General features: G+C 46.0%; 1 protein-coding gene across 5 annotated transcripts in view; it reads right to left on the bottom strand.

Moving 5' to 3' along the window:
* SUSD4 (sushi domain containing 4) overlaps positions 1-16,641 on the bottom strand; it is a 142,029-nt gene that overhangs the window by 48,095 nt on the left and 77,293 nt on the right. For all 5 annotated transcript variants that reach the window (XM_055419830.2, XM_055419831.2, XM_055419832.2 and 2 more), the window contains one exon: positions 12,216-12,428. In XM_055419830.2, the coding sequence (XP_055275805.2) occupies positions 12,216-12,428 (213 nt within the window). The remainder of the gene's footprint in view (positions 1-12,215; positions 12,429-16,641) is intronic.

Raw genomic sequence — 16,641 nt, 5'->3', positions numbered from 1 at the left:
AATGAACAAACTACAGCCACACGCCATAAAATGCCTGGGGGCTTCCCTGCTGGTCAAGTGGCTAAACCTCCAAGCTCCTAATGCAGGGGGCCCAGGTTCGACCCCTAGTCAGGGGACTAAATCCCACAAGGTGCAACTAAAATTCTGCTCGCTACAGCAAAGGTCAAAGATCCCATGTGCAGCAGCTAAGACCCAGCACAGCCAAATAAGTAAATTAATATTTTTTAAAAATAATACATGCGAGACTTTTACAAACATAAAGTAGAAGTCCAACAAAAAATTATACTTACTTTATAATTCCATGTATATAAACTCAAAACTAAGACAAAACTAAGTTAAGCTTAAAATAGTACCATGTTTAGGAATGCATCAGTTCAGTGCAGTTGAGTTCAGTCGCTCAGTCATGTCCAACTCTTTGCAACCCCATGAACTGCAGCACGCCAGGCCTCCCTGTCCATCACCAACTCCCGGAGTTCACTCAAACTCATGTCCATCGAGTCGGTGATTCCATCCAACCATCTCATCCTCTGTTGTCCCCTTCTCCTCCTGCCCTCAATCTTTCCCAGCATCAGGGTCTTTTCCAATGAGTCAGCTCTCCACATTAGGTGGCCAAAGTATTGGGGTTTCAGCTTCAGCATCAGTCCTTCCAATGAACACCCAGGACTGATCTCCTTTAGGATGGACTGGTTGGATCTCCTTGCAGTCCAAGGGACTCTCAAGAGTCTTCTCCAACACCACAGTTCAAAAGCATCAATTCTTCGGCGATCAGCTTTCTTCACAGTCCAACTCTCACATCCATACATGACCATGGGAAAAACCATAGCCTTGACTAGACGGACCTTTGTTGGCAAAATAATGTCTCTGCTTTTTAATATGCTGTCTAGGTCGGTCATAACTTTCCTTCCGAGGAGTAAGCGTCTTTTAATTTCATGGCTGCAATCAATATCTGCAGTGATTTTGGAGCCCAAAAAAATAAAGTCAGCCACTCTTTCCACTGTTTCCCCATCTATTTGCCATGAAGTGATGGAACTGGATGCCATGATCTTAGTTTTCTGAATGTTGAGCTTTAAGCCAACTTTTTCACTCTCTTCTTTCACTTTCATCAAGAGGCTCTTTAGTTCTTCACTTTCTGCCATAAGGGTGGTGTCATCTGCATATCTGAGGTTATTGATATACTTCCGACAAAGTGATTACCATGGGAAATGATCACCGTGATCCAGGAAAGGGGTTATCTCAGAGAGGGAGAGGGGAGGCAGTGACTGGGAGGGGGCTTCTGGGATACCAGTGATGCTCTACAACTTCACCTGGATAGTCATGACAAGAGTGTTTGATTTGTGATAACTCACTGAACTGTTTGGTTCTATATGAATCTCTCCATATATGTTATATCTTATGAATTTTAAAAGGTTAAAGAAACAATAACAAAATTAATCCAGAAAGAGGAGTAAGCGAATTCACTGAAAAGGCACTGATCTTTCCCAGCTACACTGGGAGCTTCTGGGCCTAACAGATAATGCTTGCCAGAATTTGGGGAAATGAATGAATAAACACCTTGGGTGGCATTCAAATTTCCAAAAGCATGAAACTTTAATTATTTTCTAGAAACTAATTTCTTTTAAAAAAACCTTTGAGGTCTCTTTCCACCTTCCAGAGGTAGACTTTATTTTCAACAATGAAATGATAGAAGCACTTGGTTGCCAGAGCTGAGCTCACAAGAAAAATAAAAGAATGTCATTCAAATACCAGTCTCATGGGCTGAGGACTTTTGGAAATTCTAATCTACATCTTGATGTTCTTCTTGCGGAGTGCCTATGGCAAATATCTGAAGGTGTGCTCTGAGAGGCCTGCCAGCATGAGGATCTCCTGGAGGTACCTGCTAAATTCAGATTCCTAATGCATAACAATCTCTAAGAGGAGGCCTGGTGATGTGCATTTCTAACACACCCTTTGGGCAATTTCCGTGAAGTCAAAGTTGAGAACCACTGCTTCATGGATACACAAGGTGATTGACTAGCAGAGGCTGGCTCACATTTAACAAGTCCCCACCCATCCTTTGCAGCTATGTCAGACAAATGTAGTAAAGAACAGAGTCCTATCTGAGCAGCTGGAAGGCAGCTCTGCGCCCAAGGCCTCTCCTTCTGCAGTCAGGTGTGGGGTTCCAAAGAGATCTGCATCATAACAGGACTCTCAAGATGCAGACTGGGGAGCCACGGTCATCCCCAAACCACTCAAGAACCACATGAGGGAAAATAAATTTTGGGATGGGTTTGGAAGGACACCCATGGGGGTTGCCCTGCATTTTTCACAGGCAGCCAACCTAATTCTGGGTAGTATCTGCTGCAAGCTTGTGAAAAACTGGCTTTCTAGGGAATCTCGGTGATTGATTTGGCATTTGAGGTTGTTAACAATCGTTTTGTGACCTTTACACACAATCTGACAAGGCTGTGTACACATATGGATGTTCTGCATTTGCCGAATAATTCTGTGGCTTAAAGCCAGTTCCTACTCCTATGGCCCCTGTAAGAGAGGGCGAACTGCACCACTCGCACGACATGGGAAATGACGGCAGGCAGCTGGTAAAGTCTGCTAGGATTCGGATTTTCCCTCTGCACTTCCAGGGGGCTCAGCTGCACAGGCTTGTCTGTGGCGGTCCAGCCGTCACCTTGTAACAATGAAAACTGATCATTTCTGTCATTTATCTTTGCTGCGTGTGCCCCCATCTGATCTGACCTTACTTCCTTTGGATTTTTTTTTCCTTTCAAGTCATAACCACATTTAAGTTAAAAAAAAAATCTTTTAAAGAACAAAAACTGAAACTCACACTGAAGCCGCACAGGAGGAAGGGTAGGGAAGCAGTGACTTCCGTTACCAGAAGCATAAATAAGAAATGACAGTGGTCCTGGAGACAGAGAGAGGCAGCCCTCTGCTCCTTCGCATCTTAGAAGGCAGAAAATGAGAAGAGATTATCTTAGGGGAAGACATGCAAATACTTGCCCTTGTGGGCACCACCTGCTGTTTCTGATAACCTATGTCCAAGGCAACAAGAAAGAAATTTTTTATGATAGAAAATGTACGTGAGAAGAAAAGGATCCTAAATAAAACATCTTGAAAGCATCCATCTGTTTGGCGGAAGTTTCTGGAGCTGGGAGACAACTTACCTTAATATAGGAGTAACTGTAAAAAAGAAGTATGACTATCTTGCTTTTGAAAAATGGCTGCACCCTACAGTTTCACTGAATAAAGGAGTTACTTGCCATCTTTACTGCCAGCTTTAGCTCATGAGTCAAATTGAATTTTTTAATCAAAAATTTATAATGTAATAATACTACTTAAACTCACATTGCACCTTTTACTCAGGAAACTCAAAGAACATTCTTAACATCAAATTATTAATCTCATAGCAATCCTGGTAAGATCTATGCGAGTCAAACACTTTAGCAAGTACTTAAAAATAATGTTTGCTTAGTGAATTCAGCTATTCCCCCAACCCCCTGCCCCTGGGGCACTCTGCAAGGAGCTGGGGCAGAGAAAAGTTCAGCATGGGGACACAGCAGGTGGGGGCGGGGACAGTGACCTTGTGCTCTCTGTGACCTTCAGCCACAAGCAGGCAATGAAGGTGATTGAGACATAGAAGGGCAGGTGGTAGTGGTAACTGAAATCACCATGGGAGCTTTTAACCATGTTTGAGCTCCCATTGCCCAGAACCACCAAAATAGAATCTCTTGGAGAAAGTTCCGGACACTTATTTCTAAAATTTCCCCAGGTGATGCTGACACGCAGCCTGGGTTGCATACCACCGGGATGGTGGAAAGAGCCCTAAACTAGGAGTCAGGACGCAGGTTCTAATCCTGGTTTATTTGCCATGTGACTTGTGTAAGTCGCTTAAACTCTATGGGCTTTAGTTTCTTTTCTTTTTTAATAATTTTTCTTTGGGGAGGGTGGGGAGCTACACAACTTGAGGGATCTTAGTTCCCTAACTAGGAATTGAACCTGGGCCCGCAGCAGTGAAAGCACCAAGTCCTAACCACTGGACTGCCAGGGGATTCTCAACTTTAGTTTCCTTGTTTATAAAAGCACAGCCCCATGGCCAAGGGATCAGAGAAGACAAGGAAGCAGCCACAGGAAACAACTGCCATTGCACGGGGGCCTGCCTTGCCCGCCTCATGCAGGAGAACCACCTGCTTGAACTGGCCGGTAATACATGGTACTATCTACTGTGGGAGCAGGTCATCACATGCTCATGTGTCATCTGAACCCTCATCTCCCTCTAGATGGAGGGACCTTGCCCTCTAGAAGCACTGAGAGGCCAGATGAGGTTGCTCTAAGGGTTGTCGGGCAAAGCTCTCAGGTACCGCTGGGGCCCCAGGGCTGCAGGTCCAGCCAGACCATCCTGCCAGGGGCTTTGCTGGTCCTTCTCAGAGTGAGGAAAGCCATCCCAAGGGGGGTTCTCTTTACTGGGGCAGCGGTTCACGGGCCACACTAACATGTGCTTTAAGCAGTGCTTTTGTCTCCTGCTTAGCTCCAGCCAATCACAGAGTGGGGACTTTCTGAGAAAGCTGCCTGCTCAGCGAGCCGGTTCTCAAACAAGCGGCATTGATGGACCTCAGCTCTCAGCATTGTGGTCCCACGGTCGTTCAGAAGAGCCACAGTGGCTTCAAGCTGGTCTGGAATGTGCTCTGGAAGACTCTCACTTGAACAGGCCAACTGCCTGTGAGAACCCAAATCCTTTTCATTTTCTTGGTACGGGTCTATCTGAAATTTACCAATGCGATCATTAACTATTCGCAGAGCTGCTCAAGGGAGAAGGTGAGGAGAAAAGAAAAAGGTCCCTTCTACCTTGAAGAGGAGAGGTCTGAGAAGAAGTCCTCTATTATGAGGACCCTCTGCAAAGAAATGTTTGTCGGCTGGTGTAGCTGCTACCTCCCCGGGCATATGCTCGGGAGGAGGAAACTCAAAGGAGACAAGAAACAGGTGTGTTTCTGCACACAGAGTATGCAATCTACCTCCAAGGATGCTCCACAGACACCCTGAATCCACTCAGAAGCTCAGCTTCTGGGTCTGGCTTTAAACAATGTCCCAGACACTCTCCCATGAAAGAGAATCAGAGGGAGGAGCGATTTAGGTGCCACGGGACATCTAGGTCTCTTACCCTACCCAGGAACTACGCACAATTATTTAGTTAGCTCTCTTGGGAAGTTAGTACAGTCCAGTTCAGTCGCTTAGTCATGTCCCACTCTCTGAGACCCCAAGGACTTTGGTCATAGCTTTTCTTCCAAGGAGCAACTGTCTTTTAATTTCATGGCTGCAGTCACCATCTGCAGTGATTTTAGAGCCCAAGAAAATGAAGTCTGTCATTGTTTCCCCATCTGTTTGTCATGAAGTGATGGGACCAGATGCCATGATCTTAGTTTTTTGAATGTTGAGTTTTAAACCAGCTTTTTCACTCTCCTCTTTCACTTCGATCAAGAGGCTCTTTAGTTCCTCTTCATTTTCTGCCATAAGTGTGGTGTCATCTGCATATCTGAGATTATTGATATTTCTCCCCACAATCTTGATTCCAGCTTGTGCTGCATCCAGCCTGGCATTTCACATGATGTACTCTGTATATAAGTTAAATAGGCAGGGTGACAATATATAGCCTTCAGTCCAGTTCAGTTCAATTGCTCAGTCATTTCCAACTCTTTGTGACCCCATGGACTACAGCATGCCAGGCCTCCTAGTCCATCACCAACTCCCGGAATTTATTCAAACTCATGTCCATCGAGTCGGTGATGCCATCCAGCCATCTCATCTTCTGTGGTCCCCTTCTCCTCCTGCCTTCAATCTTTTCAGCATCAGGGTCTTTTCAAATGAGTCAGTTTTTCACATCAGGTGGCCAAAGTATTGAAGCTTCAGCTTCAGCATCAGTCGTTCCAATGAATATTCAGGACTGATTTCCTTTAGGATGGACTGCTTGGATCTCTTTGTAGTTGAAGGGACTCTCAAGAGTCTTCTCCAACACCACGGTTCAAAAACATCAATTCTTCAGCACTCAGCTTTCTTTACAGTCCAACTCTCACATCCATACATGACTACCAGAAAAACCATAGCTTTGATTATATGGTCCCATCACTTCATGGGAAATAGATGGAAAAACAGTGGAAACAGTGTCAGACTTTATTTTTTTGGGCTCCAAAATCACTGCAGATGCTTACTGCAGCCATGAAATTAAAAGACGCTTACTCCTTGGAAGGAAAGTTATGACCAACCTTGACAGTATATTGAAAAGCAGAGACACTACTTTGCCAACAAAAGTCCGTCTGTCAAGGCTATGGTTTTTCCAGTGGTCATGTATGGATGTGAGAGTTGGACTGTGAAGAAAGCTGATCGCCGAAGAATTGATGCTTTTGAACTGTGGTGTTGGAGAAGACTCTTGAGAGTCCCTTGGACTGCAAGGAGATCCAACCAGTCCATTCTAAGGGAGATTGATCCTGGGTGTTCATTGGAAGGACTGATGCTAAAGCTGAAGCTCCAATACTTTGGCCACCTCATGCGACGAGTTGACTCACTGGAAAAGACTCTGATGCTGGGAAAGGCTGGGGGCGGGAGGAGAAGGGGATGACCGAGAATGAGATGGCTGGATGGCATCACCGACTCTGTGGACATGAGTTTGAGTGAATTCCGGGAGTTGGTGATGGACAGGGAGGCCTGGCGTGCTGTGATTCATGGGGTCGTGGAGAGTCGGACATGACTGAGCGACTGAATTGAACTGAACTGATTATATGGACCTTTGTTGGCAAAGTAACGTCTCTGCTTTTCAACATGCTGTCTAGGTTGGTCATAGCTTTTCTTTCAAGGAGCAAGTGTCTTTTAATTTCAAGGCTGCAGTCACCATCTGCAGTGATTTTGGAGCCCCCCAAAATAAAGTCTGTCACTGTTTCCACTGTTTCCCCATCTATTTGCCATGAAGTGATGGGATACCATGGCAGATACGATGATCTTAGTTTTCTGAATGTTGAACTTTAAGCCAACTTTTTCACTCTCTTCTTTCACTTTCATCAAGAGGCTCTTTAGTTCTTCTCTTTCTGCCATAAAGGTGGTGTCATCTGCATATCTGAGGTTATTGATATTTCTCCCAGCAATCTTGATTCCAGCTTGTGCTTCATCCAGCCCAGTGCTTCTCATGATGTACTCTATGTATAAGTTAAATAAGCAGGGTGACAACATACATCCTTGATGTACTTCTTTCCCTATTTGTAATCAGTCTGTTGTTCCATGTTCAGTTCTAACTGTTGCTTCCCGACCTGCATACAAATTTCTCAAGAGGCAGATCAGGTGGTCTGGTATTCCCATCTCTTTCAGAATTTTCCAGAGTTTATTGTGATCCACACAGTCAAAGGATTTAGCATAGTCAATGAAACAGAAGTAGATGTTTTTCTGGAATTCTCTTGCTTTTTCTATGATCCAATGGATGTTGGCAATTTGATCTCTGGTTCCTCTGCCTTTTCTAAATCCAGCTTGAACATCTGAAGTTCTGAGTTCATGTACTGTTGAAGCCTCACTTGGAGAAATTTGAGCATTACTTTGCTAGCGTGTGAGAGGAGTGCAATTGTGTGGTAGTTTGAAAATTCTTTGGTATTACCTTTCTCTGGGATTGGAATGAAAACTTTTCCAATCCTGTGGCCACTGCTGAGTTTTCCAAATTTCCTGGCTTATTGAGTGCAGTACTTTCACAGCATCATCTTTTAGGATTTGAAATAGCTCAGCTGGAATTCCAACACCTCCACCAGCTTTGTTTGTGGTGATGCTTCCTAAGTCCCACTTACTTGACTTCGCACTCCAGGATATCTGGCTCTAGGTGAGCGATCATAGCATCATGGTTAAGTTAGTTAGTTCTTTAGTTAGTTCTCCAGGGAACTAGATGCTGCATGCTGTAACGAAAGATTCCACATGCTACAACAAAGACTGAAGATCCTGCATGCTGGAACTGAGACCCAGCACAGCCGAAAACAAAACAAAAAACTTCTGTCCAGCTAGCATAACCAGTGCCACAAGAAATGAGATGTATCGTGTATTCCAGCTGGGCCAAGGGGCAGTCAAGTAATGATACATTTCCATTAATATTGATAATAAATAGGTTTGGGCAACACAGAGACTGCTTCTTCTCTGCTCCTCCCATGTGATATTTATACATAACACAAATGGATTTGAATTCATTTTATTCTGGTTTCTTTGGGATGTTTATTTTTATTTATTTTAAAAAATATATTTATTTATTTGTTGGTGCTGGGTCTTTGTTGTGGCATGCATGATCTTTAGTTGCAACATGTGAGATATAGTTCTCTGACAAGGGATCACACCTGGGCCCCCTGCGTTGGGAGTGCTGAGTCTTAGCCACTGGACCACCAGGAAGGACCTAGGATGTTTACTTTTTAATAAACTACTTCTTCACGATGTGCAAAAAACCACAGTCTGAACTGCCACAATACTGACCCCACCTCTTTTAAAGCTTTCAGGACAGGACAGCGTGTTTCTATGTCCTGATTTGATGCGTGTTGTATAAGTGTCAAGTGAATTTACTCAGTCATTCTGATTTTACCTACACTTTTTCTTGTGAAATGTGGGAAAGGCATGTATTAGCAGGGAAAGTGTCCCCCACTAGATGAGCTGAGTGATTTTGGAAAGGAAGAGGCCCAGATGGTGGCTCTCCTCCTGGCCTTGAGTCCCTGTACTTACTGTCAGCAGCCCTGTGCCCACAGGGAGCATTTTCAGTGCTTTGCCAATCCCACGGTCTCCTCTCCACCATATTGGTCACCTCCCCTGCTCCCTGGACCATAAGCATCCTCGCCCCTACGCAGGGATATGAAGGCTCTGGTCTTACAGAAGCAGCTTGGACAAGCAGAGATATCTCTTAGGCTGGAGGTTTTGGATTCCGGGAAATTAATGCATCGCATATATTATCAGTTCTGTGAGTCCAAACGTCTATAAGTGAGTTTGCTTGGAGTAAACCACTTGGCCTGGAGTCAAGCGAGAGAAAGGAGATGACTGGTCATGTGCTAGGGTGAAGTGGAGCATAAAAGAAGCAATCTGAGTGAATGCACAAGAAAATATTTGCCTTAATACCACCTTGCTTCTGTAGAGCACTCTACTGCTATAAAGAATTTCAATGCATTTGAACTTAGTTTTTAAAATGTGTCTCAGGCAGAACTGGCTGACAGCTGAGAAGACTGGAAGGAGTCCAGGTAACTGTGGTAAGACCTGGGCTAGAACAAATGTGTCCCTAAATGGCCATTTAAGTCTGGGAAGACTCTTGGCTTCTCTGAGACTCAGTTTCCCTATTGATTGAACACAAACTAAATTAGAACGAGGGCTTGAATTATCTGATTTCTATGAGTCCCTTCAACTCTGAATGATGCCTTTTGGAGTAACCACGTGTTTTTGCATAGCTGATTACAGTAGGAATTTTGTGATGTGAGAAGTTAGACATAACCTTGTAGAAGAAAAAGTGCTGGCTTAGAACTAGTTACAAATCTGCAGCTTACTCACCAGCTATGTGACTTTGACAAAGTGAGTAAACTTCTCTGGGCCTCAGTTTCCTAAACAGGAAATAAGGACAATGAGACTTGCCTTGTAGGGTGACTGCACACGCTAAATGAGATAGTGAATCTAAATGTACTTCCAAACTCTAATGACCTATAAAAATGTGATAATGTATTACTGTTATCACTATTACCAGCACACACACAAAAATCCATTAGCTCTCTAAGAATTACCTGACAAGGGAAAACAAATGAATTAAGCAGCCGTTACTATTCACCCGGCATAAATCCTAATCAGAGAGTAAAGGCCATTTACAAACCAGGGGAAAAAAGTTTGGCTCCTTCTCTCCTCTCTGACATCCATGGAATAGACTTCTATGCACCCCTCGCCCCTGTAAACCTCATACAGAAGGCTTAGGACATTAACAATTAGGATTCTCTCCATGACAAGGGCAAAGAAAGTAGTCTCCTTATACAGATCTTTCAAAGACCAACAAAAATCAACATTTATATTAAAAATAATCATACCATCATACTTAGAAAGGAAACACCCATTCTTCCAAACTCTGTAATATGTTGATTAGAGCGCAACATCAGCTAGCAATGAGGAGTCCTGGACTGTCCTTTGGAAACATCTGATCATATTCTGAGATACTGAAGCTGAAGATCCAATACTTTGGCCACCTGATGCGAAGAACTGACTCCTTAGAAAAGACTCTGATGGTGGCAAAGATTGAAGGCGGGAGAAGGGGATGACTGAGGATGAGGTGGTTGGATAGCATCACTGACTCGATGGACATGGGTTTGAGTAAGCTACGGGAGTTGGTGATGGACAGGGAAGCCTGGTGTGCTGCAGTCCACAGGGTCGCAAAGAGTCGGACATGACTGAGCAGCTGAACTGAACAGAACTGAATAAAAGAGTTGACTCTTCTCTGCCATCATGTACACAGCCCCTCTCCTATGTTTGGGGCTAAGTGTTAAGGGTTATGCATGCTGACCTATATGACAGAAGTCTCTACTCCAAGGTGATTTTTCACTCCCTTTCTTGGAATTACTATGTATTATATTACTACATACAAGGTTGGAAAGAAGTGCATCTAAAAAGGGGTACAAATTTTTTTTTCTTTCCAGGATGACCAAGTAACAGAGGGCCTTCAACCTGGGCAACATTCAGAAAGTTTATTGGTTTTCTTTGTTCTCTGATGTTTTTGAGTTTTTCTGGGTTTTAAGTACTGGGTATCTTAGGCCATAGGTTTTAGCAGGAAAGCTTTTACATACAAACTAAATACTTTTTAAAAATTGAAGTATGGTTGACTTATAGTGTTAATTTCAGGTGTAGAGCAAAGTGATTGCTATACATGTATATTCTTTTTCAGATTCTTTTCCATTATAGGTTATTATCAGATATTGAATATAACTTCTCATGCTATATGGTAGATCTTTATTGTTTATTTTATATATTAAATCAACTTTTTCAAATAAGCTTTTAATTAATAAAATGTTAAAGAAATCACAACTTGTCTGGACTGCATTTAAGGGGAAAAAATAAATTTACTTTTAACATTTTTAACTCTTCATAGTAATTTTGGCTTTTTAAAAAATCTTGAAAATAAAAGCAAAGATAGCAAGTAAACACTTTAAGACTAAGACACTACCACACCCATCCTTCATAATTTCCATAAGAAGAAGCATAATAGATGTTTGATCAATGCTTGTCAAGTTAAATTATTTTAAAAGTTTCATAAAGAAGATATACACTAAATCAGAATAAGAGTTTACAAAGCATTATTATAAAAGCTCCATTTGAAAATAAAATCAATAATGGTGTTAAGAGAAAGTGAAACCCACTTCTAATGAACTTGATGAAATACAAGTTCTATGCCTCATGGAAATTTGGAGCTAGAATTAACTCTTGATTCATGCCTATTCCTACTTCAACCTCACTGATCATCAGAGATATATAAGCCACAATTTGGCATTCCAATTAGTTAAACTCAATGCATTCTTTTAAATTCTAAAAGTATCTTCACAGAGTAAAACAAGCAAGCAAAACTACACACACACACACACAAACACACACATATATATATATGAAGTTGTTTCAACCAAAAGACTTGGGGATAACTGCTAGAAGTAAATGAATATCTTGTCATGATCGATAAATTTAGGGATAACTACTGGAGATAAATATCTACCTTATCAATCTATCATTGCTGCCACAGTCCTTTCTTTCCTTAAATGAATCATGTCTAACGCAGGATTGATAAGGAGTAATTGATTTACTCCTCTGAGTAACATGCATCTTCTGTATCATTATATACAGTTTGGGCTCAATATATTTACTGCATTTTTTATTGAGTAACATGGAAATGGGTGCTGAGTTGGCAGTTCGATAATAAATGGCCCTCATGCTCTCTGAGTTGCTCTCTTTGCACTGACAAAAATGGCGATAAGTTGGCTTGTAATTGAGACACAGAAGGAAGACGATTACTCCTGATGCTGAGATGCATTTATCCCCTGCCCCAGCCCTTCCTGAGCATGCATGCTCCTCCTTCAGCCTGCTGGACCAGCCCTGAAACAGACAGCAGCCCAGGGAACTGGTCCCTCTGGCACACAGCCTCAGGACCCCCACAGCCTGAGCTGACCATGGGAGTAGCTTCCATGAGGCAGGGGTTGGGGTGGAAGGGACCACTTTACCTTCCTGCACACAGATGGGTTTGTCACTCGGGATCCAGCCCAGGGTTCCGTTTAGATGCTTCATACACAGTCTCTTTGTAAAGCCCTTCAGTTTGAATCCGTCTTGGCAGTGAAAACGGATGACAGAGTTTTCAAAGAAAACCCCTCCGCTGGGCGTCCTGAAGCCATTCTCGGGGACGCCGGGGTCTGGGCACACCTGAAGGTCATCGAATCCTACATGGACAGAGAGAAGAAAAGATTCCTCTGAATACACCCTCTGGATTCCAAGGGTCTTCTAGGATAAAGAGCAGATACTGTCATCTTTCCGACGCTGTGGGTCTCCAAACTCCACCAACAGAAAAACCAAGAAAATAATCATTCAAGCGCACGTTACAGGCTGCTTTTTGCCCTTTGCTTAGAAAAGCACTCATCAGTGATTTCAGTTCCACCGTCAAGTTAGCCCTTCAAGAAAATTCTAGAAGTAGGGAGATAAATCACAAAAAGCCCTCAACGCAGTAAACATCACAAGGGAAGAATAAAATGCAGAAGGGAGCCGAGGAGGGAGAGGTGATCAGGGAAGGGGGAGGTGGAATCTGAGCCCAGTATTGAAGGACCAGTGAGACTTTAAGGATGGAACCACCTTTGTGGAGGGAGGCACAGGGGAACGGCACACGTGATGGCCCAGCTGGGAGACCTGCAGGTGACACCGGCAGAGCAGGTGGCTGACAGCGATACAGGGCTTGCGGAAGAGGCAGGCTGGGGATGCCCACCCTCCCTTGCCTGCTGCCCTCGCCCCCATCGGCCAGTCCTGGACCATGTTCTCATCCTCTGGGAGGCCGTCCTCATCCCCACTCCCCTCCACCTACTCCTTCTTTGTTCCACTCCTGTGACGTGAACACAGGCTTGTGCTGAATTATTGGGAGAACAATCGCCTCATGCTCTGGGTTACAAGCCCCAAAGGACAAGTTCCAAGATTTTTCACTGTTGTATCCCACGGAAACTATCACAGTCCTGTGTAGAACCTGCTCTGTAAGTGTTGGATGAGTGAATAAACAGAGTTGGGAAAGAGAGTGGGAGACACACTGGGGTGACCCTAGAAAGCCAGGCTGAGCGAGGAGGCCAGTGTGGAGCCGTGGAGCTGGGCAGCGGGTACGTACATACAGGAGGCCCAAAGGATGGATGCTGGAGGGAGTAAGCGGAGGAGAGAGAGCACAGGGCACAGCTGGGAGACCCAGGCAATGGTGCCGGTAAGACGTGGTGGGCCTGAGCACACAGGAGAGGGCTGGAGGCAGCAAGGTGGGCACCAGAGTTCAAGACATCCCTGTTCAGGGGACCGACGTCGGGTGAGGGAGACGGCCTGACCGCTGGGACGAAGGCCGATCCTTGAAACAAACATGGATGGCATGAGCTCGCTGGCAGAGACCAAGGATAAGGAGGGGTGCTCCGTGTGCCCGCCACGCAAAGGGAAGGAATGAAGGAGACACAGAGAACCCTAAACCCCTGTACCATGAAGGCCTTCTACTTCACTCTCTTACAAAATCCTTCCAGAATAAGTTCCCAGAACAAATAAGCGTTAACTCCATCGGGACGGGGGTTGGTGTGCCCATCCATCCCCACCCCCAGGGCAGCTGATGGTCCCCCAGGTGGGAGAGGGTCAGCAACAGCATGAGGCACCTTAGAAAACCCAGCTCAGACCCAGAGGCAGCATCACCAGAGCCCTTGGAGGATTTACCTGATTTCCAGGTGATGCCCAGATGCCGGCCTCAGGAGACATCTGATCCTCTGCGACAGCTGGACTTGCAAAATGCCCTCAGCTGGTAGGTGATTTCCCCCATGCCAACTTTCACGGGCTCATGAAGGACTCACCTGTGGTCCTCCCCAACTGACCTTGTGGCCCCGGACACCCTGCCAGCACTACTGGGTTGAAAGCCACACGGCACGGGAGGGGCCACAGTGACAGGGTGTCCAGAAGTCATGACATGTTCCCTCTGCAGAGAGCACAAGGCTGTGGACCAAGTGGGAAGCCAAGGAGGAAGGCAGGGAAGGCGACAGCAGCCACATCTGACTCTACTATATCTTTTCAGTGGGAGCGGGTCTGATATTTTATTGAACAGAAAGAAGGTGCTTTGACAAAGCAGACAGCACCCAGCCTCAGCGCCACTCACATGCAGCCGCAGGTCTGCCCCGCTGTGAGCACTCTGACAGCACATGGTGTTCTCCAGGCCAACGGAGGGTGACGGATTAATACCCATCTGGGCGAGGGCAATAAAGTACCAGCAGGTCGCTAAGTGATGGCTTCATGTTTTTATTTCAAAGGAAAAGTAGATCGTCAAGTGTTTCCCAAGTGATGAAGGTTTCCTTCCAAGTCTGGCCATTCCAGGGTGGGTTCTTTAAATGTACGTCCATCACGGTATTGAGGTGGCAACTAGTAGCACTGGAATTCCATCCCAGCCTAGAAAGCCCAGAAGTAGGAACATTCAGAAACCTGAGTGGTCTGGACAGTTTCTGGTGAAAGTCATTCTGACTCACATGCTGTAAGTCAAAGGGAAGCTGCATCCGACGGTGGGTGGCCATGGAAGGGTAAGCTGAGGGTAAGAGCAGGGGACAGGCCTCCAGAAGACCTGGAGCTGAAACCTCACAGCTGAGCAGACACCAGCCAGCCAGAGGGAGGAAGGGCGCTCGTGGGGAGATCAGAAGCCGCTGAGCACATTTTAGGGAAGAGGTGGTTCTGTCGGGCTGGGGGCAGGGTGATTGACTGTACAGGTGGAGCCCTGTGCGGGGTGGAGGTAGGGCAAGAGACGCTGGCTGCAGATCATGAAGGGCCATGTGTCTTAGCTAAGGATTTGGACTTGATGACGGGGTGAGGGATGGGGTTGTGGCTAGTACTGAGAGCTTGAACAGTGACATGATCGGAATCAGATCTGCAGTTTTGAATGATCTTTCTTGCACCCACATGGAGGACTGACTGATACAGACCAAGATGGAGGCAGGAAGCTCATCAGAAGCACCTCCCAGGCCTCTAGCTGCACCTCGGGTGCAAGAAGGCAGCTTCTGTAAAAGGACATCCACTGACCCAGGCTGTCTGGCTGGGGTGGGCCAGGAAGTCTTGAGTTTTAGAAAGCTGTCCCAGCGATTGTGAGACAGCCAGCCCCACAGCTGCCTGAGGACCAGCAACTAAGGACTGTGAGATCCAGGGCTTGAGCTGTAACCGGGTGGGAAACCAGGAGCTGGAACCAAGGTGGAGGCAATGGAAGAGTGAGGCCAATGGGCAGCAATAAGGACACAGACTCACAAAACCCACTGGATGGAGGACGGGGTCAGGGGAATGAGGTAAAAGAGAGGCGTCTAGGAAAACCCCCAGGTTCTGATGCTGATGATGGAGTAGACGGTGGGGCCCTGCACGCAGACTGGGGGGCGGGGAGTTTCAGCTCTCAAGGGTAGCGGGGTCAGGGGCACACCCAGGCAGACGTGTCTGGAGATGAGCTGGAGGCTGAGTCTGAAGCTGCACGGTGCCCTGGGTTGGACATTCGGGCATGGGCAGGCATGCTGTTCTGGGAACAAACACAGTGTGAAAGGAGGTGCAGCCCAGGCACCTGCAAAGGACCCTGGGAATCCAGGGCCATGGAGAAGGAAGACCTGACTGTGTTATGCAAGCAAGGGAAGGGAAGGAAGGAATGGGCAGAGGCGTCAACCACCACCCACAGACCGGCTTTCTGAGTCTGAGAAGCATCCACCGGCTGGAGACTGGGACACTGGGACCGGAGCCCAGACGGCTTCAGGGACAGGGAGGAACTGTCCTGGGGGAGGGTGCCTGCCTGCTGATGTTTGAACGGGGTGGGGTGGGTGACCGTAAGCATGGCTTCTCTTTCCAGATGCTTGGTGTGAACAAAAGAGCATAGGGTGGGTGTTATCCCGGGATCAGGGTCAAGGGAGGGATTTTATTGTTTTATTGTGATAAAATTTGAAGATAAAAGAGATTCCAATATGTCTCTACATAGCAGGGAGAAAGAAAAAAGGCTGCGGGTTGGGGAGGGGAGTAAAGGGGAGGCAGGTGGGGTAAGTTCTCCCCACCTGAATGCGGGCGGGGAGGGAACCTGAACCACGGAGGCAGGAAGGAGAGTTGTGCCGGAACCTCCAATGAGGGAGGCACGTACCCCATAATGTCCTCATCCTCCAGGACTTAACAGTGTCTCCCCCTGGGAGCCTTCCTTCTTCCTTCAGAGTCTGAATAGGAGGCCTCTCTTCCCATCTAGGCACCCGGGCTGTCCTCACTTGGAGTGGCCCTTGCCTTGTTATCGCTGGTTTGCTGAGCTGTCTCTCCCACTGGGCTGTGAATTCCTAGAAGGGGTAGACGGGATCTTAATCTTCACCTCCTCCTATGGTGAGTGTGGGCATTTCACAAGTGCTGCTAGTGAAAGATGGGTGGTTGGATGGGTGGATGGATGAA

Source organism: Moschus berezovskii, chromosome 17 (assembly GCF_049115385.1).
Source record: "Moschus berezovskii isolate FMDL1 chromosome 17, NW_MosBer_1.0, whole genome shotgun sequence".
NCBI classification, from domain to species: domain Eukaryota; kingdom Metazoa; phylum Chordata; class Mammalia; order Artiodactyla; family Moschidae; genus Moschus; species Moschus berezovskii.
This window is presented reverse-complemented; position numbering and strand designations above follow the sequence as displayed.